A 19,135-nucleotide genomic window follows, 5' to 3' on the forward strand; every position below is an offset into this window, starting at 1 on the left:
ATTTAAATCTGGTCCTGGACGTTCTGAGGGTTTCCCCCTTTGAGCCTCTCAGGGAGATTCCCCTGTCAGTTCTTTCGTGGAAGGTGGCCTTTCTTGTGGCCATCACTTCTATCCGCCGCGTTTCCGAGTTGGCGGCCCTCTCTTGCCGACCTCCGTTCTTGGTCATTCACCAGGACAAGGTGGTCCTCAGGCCTCCACCTTCCTTCCTTCCTAAGGTGGTTTCCTCCTTCCACCTCAACGAGGACATCGTTCTACCTTCTTTTTGTCCAGCTCCGACTCATCCTCTGGAGCGATCTTTAAACAAGCTGGCCCTCGTCAGGGCAGTAAGGATCTACCTAGATACAACGTCCGCTTTCCGGAAGACGGATTCTTTTTTCGTCATTCCTGATGGCACTCGTAGAGGCCTACCGGCTTCTAAGGCGACTGTTGCTCGCTGGATCAGAACCGCAATTCTGGAGGCTTACCGGGTCAAGAACAAAGTGCCCCCTCCTGGGATTAAGGCTCACTCTACCCGGGCAGTCAGCGCCTCCTGGGCGGTGCACCACAGGGCTTCCGCCCTACAGCTTTGCAAGGTGGCAACCTGGTCTTCCATCCACACTTTCGCCAAATTTTACAAGGTCCATACCTACGCTTCAGCGGACGCCAGCCTAGGCAGAAGGATCTTGCAGGCGGCAGTGGTGAATCCTCTGACCTGATGGAAGTCTGTTTTTCCCACCCCAGGGACTGCTTTGGGACGTCCCATGGTTCCTGTGTCCCCCAATGAGAGGCGATAGAGAAAACAGGATTTTTGGTTGCTTACCGTAAAATCTGTTTCTCGGAGCCTCCATTGGGGGACACAGCTCCCTCCCATGATAGTTTTCTCTGTTCTGTGTTCTGTGACTGTTCTCATGTATACAGTTCTCATGTTTGTGGTTATGTTTCAACCTTACTGTTTTTCTTCTACTGCTTTCTCACTAACTGAAGAGTATAATGCCAGTTGGTGGGGTGTACACTGCAGAGGAGGAGCTAACTTTTTTGTGCATAGTGTCAGCCTCCTAGTGGCAGCAGCATACACCCATGGTTCCTGTGTCCCCCAATGGAGGCTCCGAGAAACAGATTTTACGGTAAGCAACCAAAAATCCAGTTTTTTTTTGTTTGTTTTATTGACATAATGTCTTTTAAGTGTATGTTTTTAGGGAGTAGTACCAAGATGGCAGCAACGAGGCCCCCGACTGCCATGGTAACTTATTGCTGCCCTACCATCTCGTCTTGGGGGTCCCAATGGAAGTTGGAGTAAACTGGCATCTGTTTAATTGAAAGATTTAGAGATTAACAGCAACAAGTAATTGGTTAACCGCAGCAATCAGAACTTACCTGTTATCAATGGGTGTAAGAAGTAATACTTGTTTCACATGGCTAGACCAGGTCTACTAGAGTGTGTGGTCCGCTCCCAAAGAGCATAAGGTCCAGAGTAGGGGGCTATCGGGGTAAATCTGTCTGAATACTTCTTATTCACACTTGCTTTGTGCTGATTTGTTCTTGATCCGCTGCTCATTGTAGGAAAAGAGCCTCATACATTGCATATCTAACGAGGTGTCGGCAGGGGCTGCAGAGCACACAGGCTCACCTGGAACGACTGCTGCAGAGAGTTCTGCGGGATAAGGAGGTCTCCACCCGCTACTTCACCACGGTCTGCGTCCGCCTCTTGTTAGAGAGCAAAGAGAAGAAGATCCAAGAGTTCATTCAAGGTAAATCTTTGTGTTCGCGCAATGATCTCGTCAATTCGTTTTTGTGTTCCAGGTTGGAGGGTAAATGTAAGATTTGCCATGTCTTCACTTACAAGACCCCATAAGTGACCGGCGGCCATCACTAGTGGCCACATCTGCATTTTTGGGGATTTGTCCACACTAATTCATTCATCTGTTGAAGTGGTTTGGTCAGGGATGTATATTTGTTTGTATTGCACATAAGTCAATTTTATAGTTTTTCTACACTAACCGCTAAAATACTGCTGTCAGTCACTGACCGCAGCTGTCCAGCCGCACGACACAGCCCTTGCTTCCACTTCAGGAGCCCAAACAATGCAATTGTGATGGAAAAGGAAGCCGCTCCGACATCGGCCGTTGCTATTACCTAGGACCTGGGTGCCTGAAACGCGTCGGCGTTCTGGATTTTATGAGCTCTAAACTGCATTACTTTGACTTGCCTGGATGCTGGAGCGGTTTCCTGTTCTCTTGTATCCACGTGCCACCTGGCCCCTGCGGACACCGGTTCTCGCTCCACCTGCGATGCTGGTACCCCGCCATATACGGAGAAACACTAGGTATGAGTACTGCTGTAAGGGGTGTACGCTGTTTTCTTCTATTCTCTGTCTGTAGACTTCCAGAAACTGACGGCCGCCGATGATAAAACTGCCCAAGTGGAGGAGTTCTTGCAGTCTCTGTACGGAGCTATGGCCCAAGATGTGATTTGGCAAAACGCCAGCGAGGAGCAGCTACAAGATGCGCAAATTGCCATTGAGAGGAGCGTGATGAATCGCATCTTCAAGCTCGCCTTCTACCCCAACCAGGATGCCGACGTACTACGTGACCAGTGAGTTGGAGGGAAAAGGAGGCAGATGGGAGAAGTGAGTGACGGCAGGAGGGCCAGGAGACTCTTGGGGTATACCTCTGGTTTTAGGGCATTATACCGAGGGTATACACAGCAGTATTCCAATATATTTATTAAGATTTTTGTTCGAGCTAATGGGAGTAATCCGAAAAGCCAGTTCTAGTCTTGGAAGGCGATGAGCCACTGGTGCTGCTCAGCTGTGAGGACCAAGAAGCCTTGACCTGCTGCACATTACCCTGCAGTCCTAAGGAAATGTAGCCTGACATGGCCGACATTCATACTAATGTCCATGTGATGTATGGGTGGTACTGGGCCACCCAAGTGGGGGCTGCTCCTGTAGAGGGGCTCCTAGTTCTCAGCAGGGTCCCCTTCAGACAAACAACATAGGGACAGGGTTAGACCTGATGGGGAAACCGCCTTTAAAATCCAGAGTTATTCCGGAAAGGGATTGTCCAGATCTAGTGAAATAGTCATCATAAAGTTCTACAATGTTATATTATACCTCTAAAGTTGTGAAGAAATTAAAAACTAAGTATATATGAAAGTTGCAGAACATTTCATTTAAAGGCAATAGATTTTTGCTATGTAGTGTAAGATCAGCATGATGTAGGGGCTGAGAGCCTGATTCCAGCAATGTATCATTTACTGGACTGCTTAGTGTAGTTTTGATGAAAAAAAAATAAATCAGTTTTTGTTTTTTTTGTCTGCTGTAGACATAGCTTTGCTAGAATGCTGAGCTGTGTATAACCCCGCCCGCACCACTGATTGACCGCTTCCTGCCAATTAGTGGTGGGGGAGGGGTTACACAGATTGACTGAACTGACTGCCTTGCACGTGAGTCCTAGCCCTGCAGTGATAATCTCCTGCTGATAAAACACTGATTGTATTGAAACTACAGAAAGCTGCTGAACAAGTGACATCCTTAGAATCGGGGTCTCTGCCCCTATATTATGCTGCTGTCAAATTACATAGCAATCGCCCACGCACAAGGGTGGTGTGCGGGTGATCACCGCTTGGTGTCAACTGATTGACAGCTGACACTCGGCACGAAGTGCCATGAGCAGTCACAGGATGCTCCCGACACTTTAACCCCCGAAATGCTGTGATTGAACATGATCGCAGCATTCCGGGTGGAGGGCGAGGGCTGACAACCCCTCTGCCTTTGGATCGGCAACCCCGTGGCGTGACGCGGGGTCCCAATCATTGCCATGGTGACTTGGATGTTGTCATGATGACATCCGGGTCACCAGAGCTAGGAAATATGCTTATCATGTGCAGTGCATGATCATCAAGTCTCTGTCAGTGCAGAGCTGACAGTTTCTACAACATGGGGGATGCTGCTTCATCTCCATGCTATAGAAGCGATCAGCCTACAAAAAATATTGTCCCATAGTACAAAAAAATGTTATTAAATAATTGTGAAAATATATAAAAAAAAAAAAATAAATAAAATATATTGTATCTTTAAATATTTAATAATATAAGCAATAAAAGTACACATATTTGATATTGCTTCATCCGCAATGAACCGAACACCATCAAAATAAATAAAAAACAAGGCAAAAAACAATGCTTAAAAAGTGCAATAAAACACGATCCAAAAGACAGATATAAATAAACATGGTACCGCTGAAAATATCATCTTGTACTGCAAAAAACAAGCCACCATACAGCTCCATCAGCGAAAAAGTAAATAAGTTATAGCTCTCACAATAAGGGGATGCAAAAATTATGTTTTTCTATAAAATAGTTTTTATCATGTAAAAACGCCAAAACATAAAAAGATATAAATGAGGTATCGCTGTAATCGTACTGACCAGAAGAATAAGACTGCCTTATCAATTTTACCACCCATGGAATTAACAACTCCCCCCACACACACCAAAAAAAGAAATTCCCAAATTGCTGGGTTTTTTTTTTTCATACTGCCTCACAAAAATCAGAATACAAAAGCGATCAAAAACTGTCATGTGCCCGAAATGGTACCAATAAAAACGTCAACTCATCCTGCAAAAATCAAGCCATCACATGACTGTCGGCTGAAATATGGAAAAATTATAGCTCTCAAAATATGGTGATGCAAAACTATTTTTTGCAATACAAATTGTTTTTAGTGTGTGACAGCAGCCAAACGTAAAAACCCAATATAAATCTGATGTCACTGTAATCGCACCGATCCGAGGAATACAGTCACCTAATCAGGTATACCGCATGAGGAAAGGCATAAAAAATAAATAAAACCAATTCGTGATTCAGACAGAACCCCTCGCTGAAGATTCCCTATAATGAGGCAGATGTAGACACCGTGGACGCCATAGGACCTGTGATCCAGCAGTGTCCATCTTTTTTGGATTGCATAAAAGTGCCATCGGCCTTGCTCTTCTGAAAAGGACACCTGTGAACAGAGGCCAGACGCAGTCCAGAGTAACTCTGCTGCCTCATTATAGTGAATGGATCCCTCGGGGGTTTCATCTGAATCACGTCACTCAGGTTTAGATGGAAACTCCAAAGTAAGTGCTCAGCATAGAGCGCAGGATAAATGTGATCTCAGCATTATGTAAAATGTTCTCAATAAAAGCTTCAACTCAATCCACAATAAAAGCAAGCCCCCACTCAGGTCTGTCATCTGTTAATGGAAATATAGGGGGCTTACACATTACTGGTAGTACAAAGGATCTGGAAAAGCGAAATGGCTCCTCACCTGCCAAAAGAAATTCAGCAAATTCTGTGCCCCCAAATCCAAATGCTCTCCCCCTCCCTTCTGAGTCCCAGTGTGCCTAAACCATATATTGCGTCCACGTTTGGCATTTCTAAAACAATGAGAAGTCCACCTAATGTACAGGTGCATGTCTCCAGAAGCACGGTCTGAGCATAATGTACTGGGCACTACAACGTACTGGTCACTACAAAGGCAGTTTGCAATTTTCCCTCGGCAACATTCATTGCTGCTTGTTTCTGAAAAAGACCCATGGAGTCAAAATCATCACTACACCTGTGGATAAATTCCCAAAGGGGTATAATTTCTAAAATGGGGTCACTTGAGGGAGGTATTCTGTTCTTCTAACAATTAGGGGCTCTGTATATGGAGTCTGCAAACTCTTCTAGGAAAATCTGCGCTCCAGGAGTCAAATAGCGCACTGTCCCTCCCGAGTCTCTCCGTATGGTTCAGCAGTATTGTACAGCCACATAAGGGGTATTGCCACATTCAGTAGAAATTGTGGGACAAATTTTGGTGCTATTTTTACCCACTACTTGTGTGAAAATGTAAAATCTGGGGCTAAAACTAAATTTTGATGGTAAAAATGGAGTCATTTTGTCCTCACTGACCAATGGGATACCTGTGGCATCAGTATGATCCCTGCACCCCTAGATGAACTCATTGAGAGGTGTAGTTCGTAAAATGGGGTCACTTATGGGGGCTTCTGCTGTTCTGGCACCTCATGGGCTCTCCCAGTGGGTTATGGCACCTGCAAACCATAACTGTAAAATCTGGCGCTCCTTCCCTTCTGAGCTTTGAACTGTGCCTGAAAAATATTTTCCGATTTTGTGTAGGGTATTGGCGCATTCAAGAAAAAGTGGACCTCAGTTTGTTGTTAAAAAAAAAAAAAAATCCAAAATTTCCTATTAGCCCTTAAAAAAATTAAAAACTTGGGGCAAAAACAACATTTTTGTGAGGAAAATGGGATTCATTATTTTCACGGCTCAACGTTATAAACTTCTGTGGAGCACCTGGGGGATCCAGGTGATTACCATGCGTCTAAATACATTCCTTGAGGGGTCTATTTTCCAAAATGAGGTCACTTGTCCAGGGAATTTTCCACGGTTAGGCACATCAGGGTCTCTCCAAATGGAACATGACGTCCGCTAATGATTCCAGGAAATTTTACATTCAAAAAGTCATATGACGCTCCTTCCCTTCCGAGCGCTGCCGTGCGCTCAAACAGTAGTTTTCTTCCTCATATGGGATATCTATGCACTCAGGAGAAATTGCACAACAAATTGTATGGTGCAATTTTTCGTGTTACCCTTATGAAAATGCAATATTTTGTGCTGAAAACATATTTGTGGGGAAAATTTGATTTTTATTTTATTTTCACGGCTCAACGTTATAAACCTCTGTGAAGCATCTGAGGGTTCAGTGTGCTCACCACACATCTAGATCAGTTTCCTGAGGGGTCTAGTTTTCAAAATGGTGTCACTTGTGGGGGGATTCTCACTGTTTAGGCACATCAGAGCATCTCCAAACGTGACATGGCATTCGCCAATTGTTCCACAAATTTTGAATTCAAAAAGTCAAATGGTGCACCTTTCCCTTCTGAGCCCTGCTGTGCACCCAAACAGTGATTTTCTCCCTCATATGGGGTATCTGCATACTCGGGAGAAATTACACAACTAATTTTGGGGTCCATTTTTTTCCTGCTGTCCTTGTTAAAATAAAAAAAAGTCATTTTTTTGTATATAAAAAAAAAAAAAATGTCATTTTTTTTTCTCCCCACCTTCAAAAAATTCCTATGAAGCACCTGAAGGGTTAATAAACTTGAATGTGGTTTTGAGCACCTTGAGGGGTGCAGTTTTTAGAATTGCCACTTTTGGGAATTTTCTTTCATATAGGCCCTCAAAGTTTCTTCAAATGTGAGGTGGTCCCTAAAAAAATGGTTTTGTAAATTTTGTTGGAAAACTGGGAAATTGCTGGTCAACTTTTAACCCTTCTAACTTCCTAACTAAAAAAATATTTTCTTTCCAAAATTGTGCTGATGTAAAGTAGATATGTAGGAAATGTTATTTATTAAGTATTTTGTGTGACATCACTCTCTGATTTAAGGGCATAAAAATTCAAAGTTGGAAAGTTGCACAATTTTTGCCATATTTCTGTTTTAAACACAAGTCATACCGAACAAATTTTACCACTAACATGAAGTACAATATGTCATGAAAAAACAATGTCAGAATCAGCGGGATCTGTTGAAGCATAAAGGGACAATGGTCAGAATTTGAATAATTGGCCCGATCATTAGCATGCAAACCACCCTCAGGGGTAAAGGGCTTAAGGAGTTGGTCCACCAATATATTACATTTTTCTATTGGATCTTGCAAAATAATAAAATGAAAAATAGAAAAAAGCAATTTTAATAATTTAGTAATTGAATATAGTTGTTATGGCGCCCCCTGTTGCTTAACAAAAGTATTGTAAGTAATACTTTACCAATTCCCCTCCCCACTACTCCTGTTCAAAATTTCCCAGGTTTCTCTACTGGTCTCTGATTTTCCACCTGTGTTTGGACAGACGTGACCTCTGCAGCCAATCACTGTCCACAGCCATAACCCACAAGTTACCGCTACAACCAGTGAATGGCTGCAGCGGTCACGTCTGGCCAGCAGATGAGGGATTCAGTAAGGTGACATGTGATTTTTACACCCTTCTGAGCAGTTTATAAAAATGTTTAATTGGCCGGAAGCCCTTTTGTCACAGACAGACTTCTCATCACTGATTTTATAGGTTTTATTATAGTTAATTCACTCAAAAGGGAAAATTGACCAAGACTGGAACAATGTGGAGCCAGCTGTCAGGTTCTGTCTGATATACCAGGACTTGTACTCCGTTCATTCGTTGCCTTTTTTCCCCCCCAAACAGGGTCCTCTACGAACACATCCAAAGACTGGCCAAAGTGGTGACCGCCAATCACCGAGCGCTGCAGATCCCGGAGGTCAGTTCCCAGCTCAGATGCAAAGTGCAGTCATATTGGTGGAAGTGCAGACGTCCGCTGTCCAATCAGATAATAAGAGTCTGCAGTCATGAGATGTGTGCCAGACCGTGACACGGGTTCTGTGTGTGGTGTGTTGGGTTCCACTGGCCGGGTCCTGTATTGTCTACAGCTGGGGGGGGGGGCTGCCAGGATAATACTATGTATGGGGAGGGGTGTAGAGTATGGGAAGCAGAGGTGTCCTGGGATGGGAGGAGTGTTGTATAGTATATTGGGGGTGTCACGGGAGGGGAGGTGTGTTGTATAGTATATGGGGGGTTAGTGTCACCTGAGGGGAGGAGTGTTGTATAGCATGTGGGGGGTTAGTGTCACGGGAGGGGAGGTGTGTTGTATAGTATATGGGGGGTTAGTGTCACCTGAGGGGAGGTGTGTTGTATAGTATATGGGGGGTTAGTGTCACGGGAGGGGAGGTGTGTTGTATAGTATATGGGGGGTTAGTGTCACCTGAGGGGAGGTGTGTTGTATAGCATGTGGGGGGTTAGTGTCACGGGAGGGTAGGTGTGTTGTATAGTATATGGGGGGTTAGTGTCACCTGAGGGGAGGAGTGTTGTATAGCATGTGGGGGGTTAGTGTCACGGGAGGGGAGGTGTGTTGTATAGTATATGGGGGGTTAGTGTCACGGGAGGGGAGGTGTGTTGTATAGTATATGGGGGGTTAGTGTCACCTGAGGGGAGGTGTGTTGTATAGCATGTGGGGGGTTAGTGTCACGGGAGGGGAGGTGTGTTGTATAGCATGTGGGGGGTTAGTGTCACTGGAGGGGAGGTGTGTTGTATAGCATGTGGGGGGTTAGTGTCACGGGAGGGGAGGAGTGTTGTATAGCATGTGGGGGGTTAGTGTCACGGGAGGGGAGGTGTGTTGTATAGCATGTGGGGGGTTAGTGTCACTGGAGGGGAGGTGTGTTGTATAGCATGTGGGGGGTTAGTGTCACGGGAGGGGAGGAGTGTTGTATAGCATGTGGGGGGTTAGTGTCACGGGAGGGGAGGTGTGTTGTATAGTATGTGGGGGGTTAGTGTCACCTGAGGGGAGGTGTGTTGTATAGCATGTGGGGGGTTAGTGTCACGGGAGGGTAGGTGTGTTGTATAGTATATGGGGGGTTAGTGTCACCTGAGGGGAGGAGTGTTGTATAGCATGTGGGGGGTTAGTGTCACGGGAGGGGAGGTGTGTTGTATAGTATATGGGGGGGTTAGTGTCACGGGAGGGGAGGTGTGTTGTATAGTATATGGGGGGTTAGTGTCACCTGAGGGGAGGTGTGTTGTATAGCATGTGGGGGGTTAGTGTCACGGGAGGGGAGGTGTGTTGTATAGCATGTGGGGGGTTAGTGTCACTGGAGGGGAGGTGTGTTGTATAGCATGTGGGGGGTTAGTGTCACGGGAGGGGAGGAGTGTTGTATAGCATGTGGGGGGTTAGTGTCACGGGAGGGGAGGTGTGTTGTATAGCATGTGGGGGGTTAGTGTCACTGGAGGGGAGGTGTGTTGTATAGCATGTGGGGGGTTAGTGTCACGGGAGGGGAGGAGTGTTGTATAGCATGTGGGGGGTTAGTGTCACGGGAGGGGAGGTGTGTTGTATAGTATGTGGGGGGTTAGTGTCACGGGAGGGGAGATGTGTTGTATAGTATGTGGTGGGTTAGTGTCACGGGAGGGGAGGTGTGCTGTATAGTATGTGGGGGGTTAGTGTCACGGGAGGGGAGATGTGTTGTATAGTATGTGGTGGGTTAGTGTCACGGGAGGGGAGGTGTGCTGTATAGTATGTGGGGGGTTAGTGTCACGGGAGGGGAGGAGTGTTGTATAGTATGTGGGGGGTTAGTGTCACAGGAGGGGAGGTGTGTAATTCAGCGTATGGGGAGGGTTGGTGTCACAGGAGGGGAGGTGTGCTGTATAGAGTATGGGGGGGTTTAGTGTCACAGGAGGGGAGGTGTGTAATTCAGCGTATGGGGAGGGTTGGTGTCACAGGAGGGGAGGTGTGCTGTATAGAGTATGGGGGGGTTTAGTGTCACTGGAGGGGAGGTGTGTTGTATAGCATGTGGGGGGTTAGTGTCACAGGAGAGGTGTGTAGTTTAGCGTATGGGAAGGGTTGGTGTTGCAGGAAGGGAGGTGTGTAGTTTAGTGTATGGCTGCTTCCTTCACAGGTGCGGAATAATAATTCCTGTTTCTCTTAGGTTTACTTGAGGGAGGCTCCGTGGCCCTCGGCGCAGGCTGAGATCCGCACCATTAGCGCATACAAGACCCCCAGTGATAAGGTGCAGTGTATCATGCGCATGTGCTCTACCATCATGAACCTCCTCAGTCTCGCCAACGAGTACTCGGTCCCCGGAGCAGATGATTTTGTCCCTGTTCTGGTGTTTGTCCTCATTAAGGTGAGGATCTAGAGGGCTGCTTTGCCTTTGCCACTTTCCTTTGCATTGACACAATACATACTACAGGAATTACATTATATTAACATCCCTACAATGGGCCGATTCTTCTATTTCCCTTAATGAGGGGTCCACATTGTGCGCTCTCTCATGCTCCAAGCTGAGACCACTTTGGCTGTGCAATTTCCGAGGAGCTGAGGCCGTCTCAGAGCGTCACTTGCAAGATCTAAAGCAAAGAGCTTGTAAGCACTGCACTGCGTGCCTAGGAGATTGGCTGCTGCCGATTGAGGTGGTTGGTATTTAGTCAATGAGCAGTAAGCTATAGAATAAAAATAATCCTATGTTATAATAAATCTCTACTTTTAGTTAGTGGTAAATTGCGGTGCTAATTGATTTTACCAGGACTTTCCAATTTTACCATTTAGACAAGACAGCCCCTTTAACACTTTCCCACAAATGGATGAACCAGTACATCATGGTGATCATGCGGGCACAGGAGATGTCAACACATGATCACCACCGGGCTCAGCTTAAATGATAGCCAAGCTCTAGCAATCACAGCATTTAGAAGGCTAAAAAACTATTAAGAGAAAAAATCAGAAAATGAAGACCAACATTTACATAAAAGAAAAACATGGATTTCTCTGGAATAAAACATGGGATCGCAGATTTCAAGGGGTCATTTTATGAACTTATTGGCTACATGCCAATATTGATGGCTTAGGAGGATTGATCCTACTAAGATTCCCTTTAAAATGCTCACTACATCCCTGGATGAATTCCTCAAGAGGTGTACTTTCCAAAATCGTGTCACTTGTGGGGGGTTTCCACTGTTTAGACACATCAGGGGCTCTCCAAACACAACATGGCATCCGCAATCTATTCCAGCCAATTTTGTGTTCCAAAAGTTAAACAGTGCTCCTCCCCTACCGAGCCCTGCCGTGCACCCAAACAGTAGTTTCCCCCCACATATGGTGTACCCGCATACTCAGAAATTGCACAACACATTTTTGGGTCCATTTTCTTCCGTTTCTCTTTTGAAAGTGAAAAATTTGGGGCTAAAGCAACATTTGTTTATGGTTATAAATTAACATTGTCTTTTTTTCCTTCCACATTGGTTTAATTCCTATGAAGTACCTCAAGGTGAAGGTTTAATATAAACTTCTTGAATGTGGTTTTGAAGTATGCAGTTTTAGGAATGGGGTGTCACTTTTGTATTTTTCTGTCATATAGGCCCCTCAAAGTCACTTCAAATGTGATGTGGTCCCTAAAGAAAATAAAGATATTGTAAAATTTGTTTGAAAAATGAGAAATTGCTCATTAACTTTTAACCCTTCTAACTTCCTAACAAAAAAAAAACTGTTTAAAAAGTGGTGCTGCTGTAAAGTAGATATGCGGAAAGGTTATTTTCTATTTTGTGTGACATAACTCTCTGGTTTAAGGGCATAACAATTCCAAATTTGAAACTGGCAAAATTTTCCAACATTTTTTTTTTTTAGATATTTTCATTAAATAAGTGCATATTCTAACAACTAAAATGTAACACTAACGTGAAGTGCAACGTGTCACAAAAACCATTCTCAGAACCTATGATAGTAGAGTTATTTCCACCTAAAGTGACGCTGGTCAGAATTGTGAAATTTTGCCCGGTCAGGACGGTGTAAACAGGCGTTAAAGGCGTTTTCTTGGTATTATATTGATTCCTTATCCCTTACACTTTTAGACTTGGCATCAAGCTAATGGGACTAAGGCACAGTAGGAGCAACGATGACAGGAGGGGGCTACGTCGCCCCACGTGGGGGCTTTCCATAGATGCTTTTATGTGGAGATAACAAGTCACCTCTGTTCCCTTTTCCAGGCTAACCCGCCATGCCTCCTGTCCACTGTACAGTACATCAACAACTTCTACTCAAACCGTCTCACCGGAGAGGAGTCGTACTGGTGGATGCAGTTCACGGCTGCTGTGGAGTTCATTAAAACCATCGACGATCGCAAGTAATGTCAGCCGGCTGCTTTCTGAAAGGATGTGCCATCTTCCTGCCAGCAGAGGGCAGCAGAGCCCCGCGTCTTGTATCATAGCTGTACAGAGAGGCGTTAGCGGACCCTTTCTGGGTAGGAGCGGCCTGCGGTGCATTGGTTTGGGGTTTTGTTTTTCCTTCATTACATCCCGTCCCCATTTCTAATATTACATCCTTTTAAACTTAATACAGAAATAACCTTTATTTTGCTTGGATTTTTATTTATTTCTTTGGCGGGGGCGGAGGGGGTTTCTAAATGCAAAAAAAAAGGGACCATGATATTTTCAAGTATTTTAGGTTGAAAATCCTCAACTCCATGATTGTGATCACTTCATTATCAAAGTATCTATAGGGATTAGCGGCAATTTCAGGAGAGTCTCGCTTTACTGCCTGTTGGGAGTAAAGCTTCGCACCCCCTAAACCATGGACGCTCGGCTGTAAAGAGAAGCGGTTTACCATACTTCCTCCTCCTAAATATTGCCAAAAGTAGATTGTGAACGGGATGGGGTTTTTTTCTGTTTTTTATCGCTTTCCTCTCTGGTCTTGGACATATACGATGGCAGGACTCTAGATTGCTTAGTAGCCATCTGTAAATTAATATAGTCAGAATGCAGTTTAATGATAATTATTGATATCCCGGAGGCACAATCTATGTATAAAGATTCCTATATGACTACATGCCCGCCGGGAGGTGTGAATCCGAGCACTTCTACGGAAGAACTATCACAGGGTTTTCTTTACTGTACATGTCGAGGGCCAGTAAATTCTCAATGGTCAAAAGCCCAGTCGGGCCCTATATAAAAGCCTTGTAAATCTTGTAACATAGGTGGATGTGTAGAGCCGTGCATGTCTGGACATATGTACACATGGTGAAACTCATTTAATCCGACATTACTTGATCATTCCACCAGATTTCACAATACCTGGATTTCAGACCGAATGAGGCAGGTGGACTTACTTTGAAAATCTATATCAGAGTGAATGTATTCAGCAAAACAAAACAAAACACAGCTATTTAATTTTGGCATTAGGGAGACATTGTCATACTGTATTATACAACCATTCTGAGAAGGCTTTTTCAAAGTAAGTACAACAGTCCCAGAAGGGATAAGATCTATTTAAAGGGGTTATTTCTTGAAAACAAGTTATCACCTATCCATAGGTTGATCGTGGGGGGTCTGACCGCTGGGACATGCACACATTAGAGGAATTGGGTATGGAGCTGCAGTGCGCATGTTCGACCCCCACTTCATCCATTAACTTAGGGTTGTCGATTGTCTTTTTCCCACAGACCAATAGAGAATGAATAGACAGTCGGTCATTCCATATTGTAACTGGGATAAAAATTCCCTGTTCTTCCGATTGGTCCGTTTCCTAGTGGTTGTCACCCCTTCAGTAAGTAGCACTGGTCATCTATCCTGTCAATGGGCAATAACTTGTTTTCACCGGACAACCCCTTTAATAATGTGTGCCGTTCATATTCGGAATCTGGTGAAAGATGCTCAAGAACGTTTAGGAAGATCTCAATGAAGGTAAAATAGTTTGCGATCAGTCTTCCAACTCTAGACATGCAAGAGTCTGGATTATTAGGCGTGTCGGTGCTGGACTCTTGGAATAGTCATAAGTGAATGTCGGGTTAAAGGGAATCTGTCCGCCCCCCTGACTGCTTCCAAGTGCTACATTCTCTTCCCCTGGGCTAGTCCAGCGGGCGTCTCTTCCCCTGGGCTAGTTCGGCGGGGCGTCTCTTCCCCTGGGCTAGTCCGGCGGGGCGTCTCATCCCCTGGTCTATGGTCTAGTCTGGCGGGGCGTCTCATCCCCTGGGCTAGTCCAGTGGGGGGGGGGGGGGGGGGCGTTTCTTCCCGGGGCTTGTCCGGCGGGGCGTCTCATCCCCTGGTCTAGTCTGGCGGGCCGTCTCATTCCCTGGGCTAGTCTGGCGGGGCGTCTCATACCCTGGTCTCTTCCCCTGGGCTAGTCCAGCGGGGGGGCGTCTCTTCCCCTGGGTTAGTCCAGTGGGGGGAGGGGGGGCGTCTCATCCCCTGGGCTAGTCCAGCGGGGGGGCGTCTCTTCCCCTGGGCTAGTCCAGCGGGGGGGGGGGGGTCTCTTCCCCTGGGCTAGTCCAGCGGGGGGGGTTTCTTCCCCTGGGCTAGTCCAGCGGGGGGGGGGGGGGGTTTCTTCCCCTGGGCTAGTCCAGCCTTAGATCTTTTAATCACGCCTTCCTGGGTAATATGATTGCTATGCAGGCTGTCCTTCACATGTGGAAATGCAGGACTAGTCCAGAGGGAATGCACGCCATGCTGGGCTAGTCCTGTTTTATTAGTGTATGTGAAGATTAACTTTAATCTGCCAGTGTCAGAGCCTGCAGAGATCATAGGCCCCATGGCACGCCCGATCAGATTCCAGTAGTCTCTGTGTATACCTCTATATTAGCGGGTGGGAACAGTCGGGGGCCGGACAGGTTCTCTATAGAAGGATTTTCCTGTGTTCACGTATCTCTGGCTGCACACACAGATTGCACAGTTTTGTGTAACTTTTTTCTATATTATTACAGAATTTAACATGTATAATCAGTACGCTCGAGGTAGCGAAGAACAGATGGTTGTTTTCTGTAATGTTTCCTAAGAAGCTCCCAGTGTCTCCGCTGCTCTAATAAACATTCTGAAGGAAACCCGTCCTGTCACCTACAATTCTTTACTCCGTTGTGAAAGATGTCTGCTGTTTCTAAGGAACGTTCCAGCTCGATCGCTCAATCGGTTGTACCTTACAGAGAAGCTGCAATGCCAGACACAACCTGTGGACAGGAGTGGCGCTGTCTCTGGGGAGGGAAGTAGAGGTTTTTCTAATCTTGGACAATTTTTGCTTTAAGACATTGCTCCACTAACTGATTGTCAGGCGTCTATATTATATGATGGCCTAATGCCGCTGACCTAGGCGGTAGAATTGCATTACATTAACCTCCTCCTTTCAAGGGCTCATTGTAGGGCTAGAAATTGACATATCTATGGGGAAATGTAATACGTCCTGTACCTCCTAATACTACACCAAATTTCCAATGTGCTGACTTTGATCCCTTGAACTAGGGGTTTCTCTGTGCAGACGGCATGGAGTAGAGCAGGAGGGATCTCCACAGATTAATGGCCCACATCGCTATAACACTTATTTATTGAAAGCCTTCCCCTTTATAAAGGAACCGCGAAGAAGGACAGCACCGCCCACTGGACACTTAAGCACATTGCTGTCATCTGACAGGACATGTTCAACTTGATTGGTTCTCTTTAAAAAAGGGAAAGGCTAATTTTTGACCCCAGACTGATACTGGACTGTGGTCAGATCAGAGGGTTTCGCCCGACCACCGGGTCTCCCGATCTCACAGCCATATATGAAGAATGTAGCTCGCATCCCTGCAGTCTGGTCTATCCGAGCACGGTCCATCGATGTGTGAATCCGGCCTTAATATCTGTTTGCTATTTCCGTTCAGCAGCACATGTTACATCTCTAGAAAATCCTCAGAAATATCCTGAGCTGGTCTTGGCACTAAACATTCACTTTCCTCCATTTACAGGAACTCGTCGTTGTCTCATTTTCCGATCCTGCAATGGTATAAGATTAGCCGGTAGCAGCTATGTAAGGTTTATATAATATATTAATTTCATTCCAAGCCTAAAAACTGGAATCTAACGTCTTCTATCAATGGTGCTGTCCACTAGAATACCTAAGAGGGCGCCGTTCAACCTACATTTTCCTCTATTCACAGCAAAGTAAGCTACACCAGGTAATTTCTGAGACAGGCCTACTGTGTATAGGGGTGTACCGACTCCCTCCTGCCAGCAGGTGTCTGGGAGAAAAAAGATTGGGCATGTTGGATTTCAACATGCCCAATCCTTTGCTGCCAGACCCCTCTGGAGAACAGAACAATTTCAACATGCCTGATCCACAACAACCGTTTTCATTTTGTCTTAGACAATACAGTACTCATACTCTGAAGGTTTCTTATAGTTGCCTAATTTTCAGAATAATTTGTTTTTTTTTTCTCTCATGTAACCGCCAAGAAGTAGTTCATGTCTGGTTCAGATTCTCCCATAGTCCTTCATAAAGGGTTTCTAGAGAGAATCTGGAAGTGTTTCCAAACTAAACTGATTCATCTGCTTTGCTGTAAAAAAAAAAAATATATATATATATATATATTTTTTAATGATTAACCTGAAATAAAAACTGACTGGTAACGCACGGTGTCGTTATTATTTCACATGCGTCTGATATTTGTTTTATAATATTGGGAAAAACTACAGTCTAAGAATGGGGGAGAAAGTAGTATCAAAAAAAGATCAATGCATGCACACATTTTTTTTTTCATGAGATATTACTTTTAAAGAGCATTTATAGCATTTTGCTATGTAATCTGACAGCAGAGACCCTGATTCCAGTGATACGTCACTTTGTTTACTGGGTGCAGTATTTTAGATAGAACCACAGTTTGCTGTGCTGCAGAGCTCTGAGCACTGTGTCACCCCACCAACACCTCTGATTGGCTGCTTTATGTGTACAATGTGCATAGGCAGAAATCTGCCAATCAGTGGTGGGGTTGGACCAGGAGGCACAAGACAATTTATCAGCAGGAAATTATCACTACAGGATTAGACACTGATTTTATCAAAACAGCCCAGTAAGTGACACATCGCTGGAATCTATAGGATTTTCTTTCAAGAGAATCAGTCATTTAAAAAAAAATCCTTTAAATATGGGGTTAATTTGTAGGTTAATGATGATCTAAAGCTGCTTGGCTGCAAGGAAGAAATAAACTTTATTCCTTCCGTCAGCATCTGGCTTTCAGTCATGGAGGCGCGGCTGTAATCACTGCTCAGTGCATCATGAGTGACAGCTGTAACCACACACGGGCACTGACTGACAGCCGCTTATGCACTGTAGATCAGACTGTCAGTCAGTGCCGCTGTGTGGTTACAGCTATTGCTCACTATGTACTGAGCAGTGATTATAGCCATCCCTCCATGACTGAAAGCCAGAAGCTGCTGGGAGGAATAAAGTTCATTTCTTCCCAGCAGCCGAGCAGCTTTGGAACATCATTAACCTGCAGATTTGGGATTAATCTACAGGGTAATAGTGTGTTTTTGTTTTGCTACATGACTGGTTCTCTTTAAGTCTATCAGGACCATAGACATTTCATTGCTATAAAGACCGGTGTCTTGTACGCCATTCTTTATCAGGGGTTGGCTGGAGCAATATGCACCAAATTCAGAGGTGTTCGCCTTTTAATGAAGTTGGCATTGCTTCTCTGTGTAATCACACAAATATATAAATAATCACCAATAATGCTTAGAAAAAAACCAAACACCACTTGTTGACAGGTCCATGGAGGTGTCCATGTTCGGATTTTAGGCTACCAGTTACTAACATGTGGCTATGCTTGACGACATTCATGTTTCTGAAATTGGGTCCATTGAGCCTGTAAACAATTAGCAGAATTGGGGGTCTGCAAACCCTGCTGTGCCACGTGGCATCCACCGATGAGTAAGGAAAGCCACGCTCATTGGAGGTCTCCAGAAAGTGTAGGATATCTTTTGGGGTGGGCTCTGCTTGTATGGATATATTTACGTTTATTTATGTGAGCCACTGTCATTATCGAATAATGGAAAAAGCTTTTGAGGCATCAAATACGTTTCCTAATAAAGAAGGGTATGAGCCCAGGACACAGCGAGCCCTTAATGCTGGTGGTTCTTTAATGGGTTAATAAAAATAAAACAAACTATAAGTTGTGGTTAATTATTGAGAATTAATTATATATCATCAAAATGTCATCAGTTTGGGTCCAACTGCTGAGACGGTCACCGACTCTGAAAAACGTGGCACCATGATCATTTTTAAGCACTACATGACTAAGTTGCCATTCATGGCATCACTCCTGGTCACGGACTGCGCTCCTTTTACTTCAATGGGGCCCAACTGCAATTTTCTATGTGCATAGTGGCCACTGGGGAAGAGAAAAGTTGCCTCCCCCATCTTACCGATGTGTCATTAGCTGGGAAACGTTCTTTATGGCTGCTCGGGCAACAGATACAAGATAAAGACCAGTGCAGCATTTCCTATAAAAGTGAAGGGTAAGTGGCTGTAACCTAGTACAATTGGACTGATCACCATGGGGGCAGTGGTGATGTCGCTGGAGACCCTAATGGGCAAAGCATTGAAATAATTTACACTAGTTTTCCTCTATAAAAAAAAAAAAAAAAAGTTTCGTAACTTGTGCCAAAATGTGCAACTTTTTAACTTCTACCAGTGCAGGAAGCGGCTGAGCCAACATCCGTCTGATTTGCCAGATAGAGACATAAATTATATCTCCAAGACAGGAGAAGATATGAAGAGAAAGAAGCGGCAAGTCAGTTACAAGGCGAGCGGAATAAAATTGG

At 44.9% G+C, this 19,135-nt stretch overlaps 1 protein-coding gene across 8 annotated transcripts in view; it reads left to right on the forward strand.

Annotated features, from left to right (window-relative positions):
* The window catches only part of GAPVD1 (GTPase activating protein and VPS9 domains 1), a 71,745-nt gene extending 58,822 nt beyond the window's left edge, over positions 1 to 12,923 (forward strand). For all 8 annotated transcript variants that reach the window (XM_077283595.1, XM_077283597.1, XM_077283596.1 and 5 more), the window contains 5 exons: positions 1,540 to 1,727; positions 2,358 to 2,571; positions 8,222 to 8,294; positions 10,507 to 10,704; positions 12,560 to 12,923. In XM_077283595.1, the coding sequence (XP_077139710.1) occupies positions 1,540 to 1,727; positions 2,358 to 2,571; positions 8,222 to 8,294; positions 10,507 to 10,704; positions 12,560 to 12,700 (814 nt within the window). In that variant the 3' untranslated portion in view covers positions 12,701 to 12,923. The remainder of the gene's footprint in view (positions 1 to 1,539; positions 1,728 to 2,357; positions 2,572 to 8,221; positions 8,295 to 10,506; positions 10,705 to 12,559) is intronic.
* Positions 12,924 to 19,135: the final 6,212 nt, after the last annotated feature.

Source organism: Ranitomeya variabilis, chromosome 2, assembly GCF_051348905.1.
Source record: "Ranitomeya variabilis isolate aRanVar5 chromosome 2, aRanVar5.hap1, whole genome shotgun sequence".
Lineage (NCBI taxonomy): Eukaryota > Metazoa > Chordata > Amphibia > Anura > Dendrobatidae > Ranitomeya > Ranitomeya variabilis.